The sequence below is a fragment of the Saccoglossus kowalevskii genome, chromosome 4 (genome assembly GCF_978046115.1).
Source record: "Saccoglossus kowalevskii chromosome 4, keSacKowa6.1, whole genome shotgun sequence".
In the NCBI taxonomy this organism is placed as follows: Eukaryota; Metazoa; Hemichordata; class Enteropneusta; family Harrimaniidae; genus Saccoglossus; species Saccoglossus kowalevskii.
In genome coordinates, this window is record NC_140644.1 from 45828228 (window position 1) to 45840249 (window position 12022).

At 35.6% G+C, this 12022-nt stretch overlaps 1 protein-coding gene across 1 annotated transcript in view; it reads right to left on the reverse strand.

Annotated features, from left to right (window-relative positions):
* The window catches only part of LOC102803664 (sister chromatid cohesion protein PDS5 homolog A-B-like), a 112285-nt gene that overhangs the window by 32492 nt on the left and 67771 nt on the right, over nucleotides 1–12022 (reverse strand). The window contains exons 22-24 of the mRNA XM_078011793.2: nucleotides 9295–9409; nucleotides 2879–3005; nucleotides 678–869 (exon numbers count right to left, since the gene is read on the reverse strand). Of these exons, the coding sequence (XP_077867919.1) occupies nucleotides 678–869; nucleotides 2879–3005; nucleotides 9295–9409 (434 nt within the window). The remainder of the gene's footprint in view (nucleotides 1–677; nucleotides 870–2878; nucleotides 3006–9294; nucleotides 9410–12022) is intronic.

Genomic DNA, 12022 nt, shown 5'->3' on the forward strand with positions numbered 1-12022 from the left:
TAACAGGACTTACAAACAGTAACTCTGGGATGTATTGGTAGAACATTGTGTAACACTACTTACGAACAGTAATACTTTGATATATTGGTAGAATATTGTGTAACAGGACTTACGAACAGGAATACTTGGCTGTATTGGTAGAACATGGTGTAACTGGACTTACGAACAGTAATACTTGGATGTATTGGTAGAACATTGTGTAACACTACTTACGAACAGTAATACTTGGATGTATTGGTAGAACATAGTGTAACAGGACTTACAAACAGGAATACTTGGCTGTATTGGTAGAACATTGTGTAACACTACTTACGAACAGTAATACTTGGATGTATTGGTAGAACATTGTGTAACACTACTTACGAACAGTAATACTTTGATGCATTGGTAGAACATTGTGTAACACTACTTACGAACAGTAATACTTGGATGTATTGAGAGAACATTGTGTAACATGACTTACGAACGGTAACTCTGGGATGTATTGGTAGAACATTGTGTAACAGGACTTACGAACAGTAACTCTGGGATGTATTGGTAGAACACTGTGTAACAGGACTTACGAACAGTAATACTAGGATGTATTGGTAGAACACTGTAACAGGATTTAAGAACAGTAACACTTGGTAGAGTATTGTGCAGTTTAAAACTTAACTAGGTTATAATGTGGTCCTTACCTTACTAGCATCTAATAGGTTGTACTGTAGCTGTTTTGGAAGAAAAATTTCAGTATTTGGACGCGATCTCTTATCCATCTTAATAAACAATTTAGCAGGTAATTTAGGTTCTGTGGGATGCTCCTTCAATACGAAACTTCCAATCTTTGTCATTATTAAGCCATATGTCAGATCACATACTGCATACATTTTCTGAAATTTCATAAAAAAAACCATGAGTTGATAGTCTTATTAAAATCTACAAACACCACAATTTGTCAACTATCCCTGTTGATTTTGAAGTCATGGTAATCGTGTGTTGATTTTGAATCACATCATACTAAATATCTATGCAAGCAACAAATAATTGTTAAGAAGCACCCTCAATTATATAATACAGTAAAAAAAAATAATTATTAAAGCAATTTGAAATAGAAACTGGTTCATTATTACTAGACTATGTGAAAGTTGTAAAACAGTAAGTGGTTCATATCAAACATTCTGATATGCAGTGTTTTGAGTTGTGTGTTATTATTTTTTCTGCATTGACGGGTAAGCATGTAGCTTGCAAATGCTGGAGTATGTATTGTATAATAACATTTTGATAACATGTATAATATTCTTTTTATACAGGTGAAACTGAATTAGTAATTGCAATACATTTGAAGATATTTGATTTGTTAAGTCTGTAAAATTTGTTCATTATTTGATTCATAATATTATCAACTTTATGGGTAACAACATCTAATTCTACATGATTACCTGACTGAGGAAATATAGCTTTATAGCAACTTATAGTATAATTGTTATATTTGAACTCTAGGATATAACTTATTATAAATGTACAGTAGCATCTTTACAAAACTTATTGCACTGAAGAATACTGAATATGCTTTATAGCAACTTATAGTATAATTATTATATTTGAACTCTAGGATATAACTTATTATAAATGTACAGTAGCATCTTTACAAAACTTATTGCACTGAAGAATACTGAATATGCTTTATAGCAACTTATAGTATAATTATTATATTTGAACTCTAGGATATAACTTATTATAAATGTACAGTAGCATCTTTACAAAACTTATTGCACTGAAGAATACTGAATATGCTTTATAGCAACTTATAGTATAATTATTATATTTGAACTCTAGGATATAACTTATTATAAATGTACAGTCGCATCTTTACAAAACTTATTGCACTGAAGAATACTGAATATGCTTTATAGCAACTTATAGTATAATTATTATATTTGAACTCTAGGATATAACTTATTATAAATGTACAGTAGCATCTTTACAAAACTTATTTCACTTAAAGGACTAGTACCGAGTACAACTCCTTACAGTAGAATATTATCTTATAATGTTTAACCAGTCTCTCACGACTGTGGTTTAACAAACTAAGTTAACTAAAAGAATGTCTGTGTACAGTACCAAGCTCAAGCAATTGTTGACAACTGAGCTTGAATATAAACCTTGACCAGATCTTATTACCATACAAAGAACAAATGTTAACTGAAGTATAAATAGAAGGCATTTTCTAGCCCAGAGCATCTACACACCAAGTTTCATTAAGAACCAACATACGGTTGCTGAGATACCCGTGGAACACACACACACACACGCACGCATGCACGCACATACATACATACATACAGACAGGGTAACTGCAAAAACTCCCATTGTGTGCTTCGCACATGGGAGTCAAAAACATACTAAAGTCACACAATGGAAATGAAATGACATGCATAGTTGTACAAAGTTAACCTAATGCAGCTATTTGAGAAAATTACTGCTCACAGTATAAACTGACAAATGTGTTTGAAAATAAACCTTGAACAGATCTAATTACCATACAGTGACTTCACACAATGGTCAAATATTAAAGCAAAATACACCAACATCAAACTTGGCCATCTTTGCATGCTTGTTTATAACACATCTAAATTTGAAACCAATCGGGTAAAAATTACTTGAGTTATCATACCCACAAGTCACACCAACAACGACGCCGCCAAAATCTTTCCCTTATTATACCCTTCCCCTTCGTTTACACTACATTATGGGCAAGGCAAAAATATGCAAATGACATTGAATACAAAAGAAAATCTATAGGTTTTATACCACTGGTTCAAAGGATTTCACTGTGCAAAGATACATGTTACAAAAACTGACAAGAACACACATACTGTTGCATGTTTCCTTTACCTACCTTGTTAGCATCTTTATCACTAGGTGATGTGGCATCTTTGGACTGCTTTACAGTTTCAACAATCTTTTTCAAGAAGCTAAAACTTTCATTTCTAGTCATGAGAGGTTCTAACATAAACCACAGACATCTGAAATAATTAACAAATCAAGGTATTTAGGCTATTATAACTTATAAATGTATCAAATCATTACATAACATATGTCTACGAGTTGAATGCGACAGATGTGTGACACCTTATGTTTTGCACACATGTGCTGATTTCCCCCTCAAGACTAACGTCATAAGTTACAGTGTGCTGTAATTTTGCAGCATTTTACAGGGTATTTTCATCCTACCACAAATATGGAATAATAAAAACAAAACATGGCTGCCACGAGGGTTTTACCCAACTCCACACAAGTTCGCTGATTCTGTTTTAAACTTTCTGGATTTCAGCACTTCTATGGTGTATCATTGGGAGGAAAATATGTATAATAATAAGGTCATTATGAGGATACCGCAAAATATGCACTCAAAAAGTACACCCATCGATCTACACTGCACGTTGGTCGATACACCCCTGTACTGTATTCGTGCTTACTTTTTGGTATCCTCATAATAACCTCATATTATAATACGAGTAACTGTGATATTCTTGTGTTCCTAATGTTTCAACTGGGTAATATTCTCTGTGGCATTTGATCCACACCTATTTAGGAAAAAGGAATATTTATCGAAAGAGAAAATCTATGAATTCAAAAACAACAATTTTTCTGCAACCTTGCCAGTTTCACTTTTTATTAAAGCATGCGATTATCAGGAATATTGACAAATAAAAAATATTTCTCTCATTTACGCCTTATACAAGAAATTAATAATTTCACGGTGATAACAGTACATTTTACCCATTCACGCCAGCCAAAGTTTACATTGTATTTCTGAATGTTTTATGAATGACTCCTAAATTAGAATATTCATAACACATTGAAACTTCCATAAAGTTGTCATTCATAACAGGTTTTTTTGCAACAAAAAGATTTTTTTCCCGAAAAATCATCATCACAGCAAGGACTAAAAAGATCCCTTTAGCTTAAAGTGTAACTGAATTGGGCCAATTGACTTTTTTGTGTGCAAAATTTATTTATGAACAACATTATGAAAAAAAATCAAGTGAAAAGGGGTATATAAATTGGGTAAACAGTCAATGATATTCCAAAACCGGGCCACGCCCCCCTCTCCAGTCACCTTCAAGTTTTTTCGGCATTACGAGTGTTGCCGAAATGGCACCACCAACGGGACCATAAAGCAGGATATTGCTAGCAGACAAGATTGTTTACCATTTTCCATACGCAAGCGTTTAGTAAACCAGCATACAGTACAGTTCTCGCGAAAGCTTTGGCTTTTGTGGCATCATTGTCGCCTACGCACGGCTTCATTGTCGCCTCAGCATCGCATCATTGTGGCATCAGCTCCACGTCACTGAAAATTGAAGCTGTGCTCGCCTCGCGTATTTTGTGGCATCATCGTGGCCTCAGATTCGCAGTCTCATGGCATCAGCTTCAAAGTATTGTGACATGAGTAAAATGACATTTTACTAAAAAGATATCGTGTTGAATTATTTTAGTGTTACGAGTATTAGGCACCAAAAACTTTGTGAAGTACATAACAATCGGCAAGGTGACGAGTTTCGTATTGACTGCAAGGAAAATTGTGATAAATTTAAATCACACGATGAAATCGTCGTTCGGATACAACAAAATTTGCTATATACAAAATGAAACTGTTCTTGTTATAAAATTACCCTTTTTCGCTCATTTTATTTTCTGGTAAGAGAACCGATCCCATGGTCGGACTACTAATACATGCACAATACACGTACGCCGCCTGGTGCGTCGGCGTTGTCGCCAGTCATCTTGATACAAAGTTCCAAAACAAGTGCATACATTTCCAACTATGATTGGATGGATGTGATGGCGTCGGTCTGGTAAAATTTGACATCCAATTTTCAAAATTAAGTCACGATCAGTGACCTGAGCTCGATCTATACGTACTTTAAAAGTATTCTCACAAAAAATATTTTCAAATAAAAACCACATGCCCTGTAAAAAATCGAATAGCGCTTGACATGCAGAAATAATTTATTGGTCCATTTAGTTGTAGCCGTAAATATTTGGTGACCAGCCGATGAACAATTTGAAAATCATGATTCACACGAAGGTCCTTCGATACTGAAAATCGTCGACCTCAGTCTGGTTTACCTTATTTACCAACTTGCAAAACTGATTTGTATCTCAGCCCTGTTTTTTTTCTTCTTTTTTTTGAACTGAGGTCAAAATATGCCGATTTTTTTCAGTGAATAATTGTGAAGCCTGTCACAGCACAAAAAACTAAGTTAATCGACGGATGGTACGGCAACCCTTCAATTTGCATCAAATATGCTTTGTTACAACATCATTGATTGGCTGAGAGTCACCTGATCGGGGCACGATCTGGGTTGCAGAACCAGAACTTTGCGAGAGAACCACACCCACATTTTCATTCCTTTTTAGCGCGGAAGTTGCCAACAAATGTTGAAAAACTCGTGAATTTTATAGATTCGAATAAAATAAAGCTAGCGATTGGTAAGACTGGTAAATAATATATCCCCCGATGCTCTTCAATTTATTTTTTATTTCAAGGTGAGAAATGGATAGTTGAAATTCCATCGATTTCAAGGCGACTGTTCCACCGCGATAACTCTACGCACTGTTGTAGTTTCGCGAGGTAAAACAAATATATAATAAATAGTACATTATTTGGTTTTACAGCCCGGAAATTACGGGACATGATCCCGGTGAATTGCTATAAATAAATGCTGATTGTGTTGAATGACGGACGTCGGGACCGTTTGGAGAAACCAACGGGAATTGATATTCCAAACAAATTATTAGGACACAGTCGGTGGACCTTTCAAACAAATGAAATTATCAACGAAAGACGAGATTTTTCTAGATATTTACAAACAAATATATACCAAATATATGCAAAATAATATGAATTTACGACATCAGTGAACCAAAGCCGTCAAGAACACCAGGGAATATTGGGATGGACCTTCTCCTTATAACGTTATCTGCAGTACCAATTTTACACCCGAATCATTTATCAGTACAATTTCATTTGTTTCGATCTTGCAGTTGTATGTATTCGTCCTACCGGAAATAGAACACGCGATCTATCGGACGCACACAAATTTACATTTTAGAGTGCAGATTTTCAAACATTATTGATACATTGTTTAGGTGGAGTTTAATAAAAATAACAACGTTAAGATTTTCGGTCACGATGTTCAAACATGTGCCTGAACCGGGTGCCTGAATCGTCATGGTCATTTTGGGGAGGTACACGGTCACCCACATCGCATACTTTTTGTCCCTGGTACTCTAAAACAAAATCGTGACATCTCTCGTTGTCATCATATTCCTCGATCTCACAACTCTCGTCAGACGATGATAAGATAGATTCTGTGTCGCTTTCTGAGCACTGCATGCGTATAGCGGCCATTGTGAAACGATGACAAGTTCCCCCCGTGACGTCACAAATCACCCTTGTATGCTAATTAGGTTTTCTAGCTGAAGCCTCGTTCTGAGTCGGCCAAGAAATTGGACGTGGATGTTTCCTTATCCAGAACATTATTATTGATCGTTTATTTAATTTATGTACATTTTTCACTTGATTTTTTTTCATAATGTTGTTTATAAATAAATTTTGCACACAAAAAAGGTAAATTGTCCCAATTCAGTTACACTTTAAGGTAGCAGAATAGTTTTTTTGGCACTTTTCACATTTTTTTTTGAAAATCACACCAATAGCTCCCTAAGGCATGCTACATGCATTGGTGTATTTATTTTATTGAAAAAAAAATATCTTGTACAAGTAAACTGGTTTTTTTCATGTTTGCAAACAAATTGCCGAGTTTTTGTTTATCCAGTGTACACCCAACTAGTGCATCTCATTAATATGCATGGTTTACAAACATAACTGAACTGAGGGTAAATAGTTTTAAGTTGGGCCACTTTCCTTATTTGCTATTTACAAACAACTGATAAGATATCTGTTTGTAGTTTACACACAGCTGATAAGATGTGTGCACTGCTGCTTTTTTAGATGAGGAAGTACAGCAAAGACAAAACAATCGCTTTTGAAACAACGAATTTTGAATAAACAAAAAAGTACATGAATGTACCACTTCAATGTAATTATGCGTTAACAGAATAAAAATTTAGAAAAGTTTATATGATCCCCATGTCAAAGGAGTTTTCACCAAGTAGGCATACTTGCATGCTTTGGTTTTTCTAAATTCCTAAATTATGTTACATGTAATAAATCTGTCTGATAAATACTTGGTTGTTTTATCTAATGTACTCATGCGAACAAAATGCACGGCAACGAAATAGTAGCGTCCCCCCCCCCCCCAGGCCGACGTCTGACATCGGATATGGGCCAGTGTTTCACGCAAGGCAAGGGTTGACTTTTTCGTACGACTTTGGTAAAAAATAAAAGTGTCATCTAAAATCTAGGTAGTTTTTATAGGTGATAACAGTGAGTCCGGTTACAATTAAATTTTGAAGAGATTCATCTACAAGTATAAGACCGGAGGTTACTGCGACGGTAAAACTCTGTTTTGCGGGATTTAATTGTTAATAGCACAGGAAATGCTACATGCCGGCATACACCACTGGGTCACATTTTACAATTATTTCATTCACACCAATTAAAAAGCAGGGCAGCTTCCTTCATTAATGTGCAAAATATGCAAAGAAGGAGAGGGTCATCAGTATTTTTTAGTTTAGTTTAGTTGTCATTCACTAATTATGGACGAGATAGTAAGCACGCGAAAATTTCCCAAAAAAAAGGAAAGCGAGGAAGAAAGAAGAAAAACGTCAAAAGAATGATCACTCCTGTCAAAAAGATGTTGAAAGAGACGATGCTGGGTTCGTACAGAACGGATTTCCCTGTCGAAACCAGTGTCAGCCATGAAGTGGGCGAAGAAAGTTTTACCATGAATCAGACTTCGATATAGTGGGTGATACTCCTGTTCAAAACATTCGAGAGATGTCTGTATCTCGCAGAAAAATATTGTTACCTTCTGACGTAGAAGAAGAAAACGAGAGTGAATGTCACGACCGATCGTTTGAAGACGGAGAGATTCGACTCGTTGACATGGCACTGTTGAATGGCGCCCTAGAAAAAGCGATTTGTCAATTTTGCAAAGTAGGCAATATTTCAATAGTGGAGCGCAGGCGTCACGGTCTGGGCAGTCAGCTTGAAATCCTTTGCACACAAGGCGATTGTATTCGATCGAAACTGAGCCCGCCTAGCTTCCCGTCAGTTTTCTAAATAAATAGAAAGGCTGCCATTGGAATGTGAGCGATTACCCCACAGCCGCCATTTCATTTGCTATCGTATGCCGCGCAAGTTGGTGTCGGAAGGTGTTCTTCTGCCTCCAGGAGACTTCGAAACTCGTGGCATGCTTGAACTAATAAGTTTACAAACACAACGGCCCAAAAATAAATACACTGTAATTGCAAACACTTCAACTGCCAAGTGTAGTGTCTGTATTGTTTGTTACTCGCAAACAGAACCGCCCACTTTGCATAATCCAAGCTTTAATGTATGACGTCACCGTTCGTTATCAGAACAGACCGTCACAAAACTCCATAGCGTGAAAGAAAACGGCCAAAAAACAAAGTTTTTCACAGATATAAATGTCGGTTCATGATTTTTCTCAAAAACAACTTTCAAAGTATTTCATTTACAGTTAGCCCATGTAAATTTTGCTCCTAAAACGGGAGTTAACGTTGATTGAAGTTTGAAATCATAAAAGTGCTGATTTCTCGGTGTTCGGTTTCTGACAATATCAGTTGACCTAATTTTAAATAGCGTTTCAGTAAGTAGCGCTACGATGTCGCCGTTTGGTTTTTCTTACTCTTGGATATGTTGGCTTCATATCCGTATTTACATTTTTGCGAAATTCTATTGCGTTTTTTCACAAACCTCGCACAAACCATCGATATACACAAACTTTAACACCAAAAAACGTGCTTGAAATTTGTGATTTTCAGAAAGGAAAAAAATACTTAATGCAAAAAATAGAAATACGGATTTAAACTTTTTTTTAAAGTTTTTGATCGCATGAATGACTGTAGAGATGACAATTAAAATTTTATTCATGTTAGTTAAATTATCAGCCCTGCTGATTTTCAGAATCACGTGACGCTAAAACAAACACAATGTTCACAAAATATTAATAATAGGAAAATACAAGTCAAGAGCTTTCTAAACATATATAGATTGTATGGTTTCTTGTAAAATTTATTCCGATTATAGATGTTTACATTTTTCATGCAAAAAAACTATCCTGCTACCTTAATTGATTCTATACTACAGGTACTTACTCTTTGATATCTCTCAAGGAACTAAGATCTTTGTGAGATTGGAGATCTGGATCATGTGCCAATAGATGTATACAGTAAGGAATCACGTGTTCTGGTAATAATGATGTCAATCGACCTAACAAAAATGATCACATAGATGTCAGGAATATGATTATGATGATTGTTTAACATTAAAATGATTGATATTTGTATTTGATCATATATATCTATGACCTGATGTATAATGAATATATAAAATTTGAACATAATCAGTCAAAGCATGTCAGAGATATGGCTCTAGAAGCCCATTCATTAAAACAAAATGGCCACCAGTCACCCATTTGGAATCTCATCTGAAAAACAAATTGATGTGCATCAAGCTCCTATAATGTCCAATGTATATACAATGTACCAAGTTTAAACAAAACCCATCTGTAAACAGCCAAGAAATGCTCTATTTTGACGATTTTTCAATACAAAAATGGCTGCCATTCGGCCATCTTGAATCAGATCGTGAAACAAATTGATGTGCATATGTATAATGTCATGTATGATGTACCGTAAAAACTATAAAATTTCGACTGGTTTTAAGTAATTATTTTTTTTTTTTTTGAAGCCAAATTATTAGACTCACAAAATCTAATAATGTTCTAAGGTGGACGAAATTTTGGAGGATATATTCGACAATTTTGAATAACATGCAAAGCTTTTTGGGTATCTTAAAAAGTGGAATAAACAACGATAGTACGGACAAATTTGTTTGCAATAACGTGCGGTGCGTGCTCAGCTAGGGGTCACGACCTACATGACCTAATTTACACAAGAGTGAAATAAAAACAAGCATGTACATAGTACAGACAAATTTGTTTGAAATAACATGCGGTAAGTGTTCAGCTAGGGGTCACGACCTACATGACCTAATTTACACAAGAGTGAAATAAAAACAAGCATGTACATAGTACAGACAAATTTGTTTGAAATAACATGTGGTAAGTGTTCAGCTAGGGGTCACGATCTACATGACCTAATTTACACAAGAGCAAAATAAAAACAAGCATGTACATAGTACAGACAAATTTGTTTGAAATAACATGTGGTAAGTGTTCAGCTAGGGGTCACGACCTACATGACCTAATTTACACAAGAGTGAAATAAAAACAAGCATGTACATAGTACAGACAAATTTGTTTGAAATAACATGCGGTAAGTGCTCAGCTAGGGGTCACGACCTACATGACCTAATTTATACAAGAGAGAAATAAAAACAAGCGTGTACATAGTACAGACAAATGTGTTTGCAATAACGCGCGGTAAGTGTTCAGCTAGGGGTCACGACCTACATGACCTAATTTACACAAGAGCGAAATAAAAACAAGCATGTACATAGTACAGACAAATTTGTTTGAAATAACATGCGGTAAGTGCTCAGCTAGGGGTCACGACCTACATGACCTAATTTATACAAGAGAGAAATAAAAACAAGCGCGTACATAGTACAGACAAATGTGTTTGCAATAACGCGCGGTAAGTGTTCAGCTAGGGGTCACGACCTACATGACCTAATTTACACAAGAGCGAAATAAAAACAAGCATGTACATAGTACAGACAAATTTGTTTGAAATAACATGTGGTAAGTGTTCAGCTAGGGGTCACGATCTACATGACCTAATTTACACAAGAGCAAAATAAAAACAAGCATGTACATAGTACAGACAAATTTGTTTGAAATAACATGTGGTAAGTGTTCAGCTAGGGGTCACGACCTACATGACCTAATTTACACAAGAGTGAAATAAAAACAAGCATGTACATAGTACAGACAAATTTGTTTGAAATAACATGCGGTAAGTGCTCAGCTAGGGGTCACGACCTACATGACCTAATTTATACAAGAGAGAAATAAAAACAAGCGCGTACATAGTACAGACAAATGTGTTTGCAATAACGCGCGGTAAGTGTTCAGCTAGGGGTCACGACCTACATGACCTAATTTACACAAGAGCGAAATAAAAACAAGCATGTACATAGTACAGACAAATTTGTTTGAAATAACATGCGGTAAGTGTTCAGCTAGGGGTCACGACCTACATGACCTAATTTACACAAGAGTGAAATAAAAACAAGCGCGTATAATTAAAATTTTCTAAATTATAAACCTTAGAAAAGATTACATTTTGAGCGATCAATGAAATTTGTAAATGTCCTTTTTACAGTAGTCTTACAGTTATTGATAGAGTGCCACTGTCATTACAGTATCTGCAGTTATTGATAGAGTGCCACTGTCAGTACAGTATCTGCAGTTATTGATAGAGTGCCACTGTCATTACAGTATCTGCAGTTATTGATAGAGTGCCACTGTCATTACAGTATCTGCAGTTAATGATAGAGTGACACTGTCATTACAGTATCTGCAGTTATTGATAAAGTGCCACTGTCATTGCAGTATCTGCAGTTATTGATAGAGTGCCACTGTCATTACAGTATCTGCAGTTATTGATAGAGTGCCACTGTCATTACAGTATCTGCAGTTATTGATAGAGTGCCACTGTCATTGCAGTATCTGCAGTTATTGATAGAGTGCCACTGTCATTGCAGTATCTGCAGTTATTGATAGAGTGCCACTGTCATTACAGTATCTGCAGTTAATGATAGAGTGCCACTGTCATTACAGTATCTGCAGTTATTGATAGAGTGCACTGTCATTACAGTATCTGCAGTTATTGATAGAGTGCCACTGTCATTGCAGTA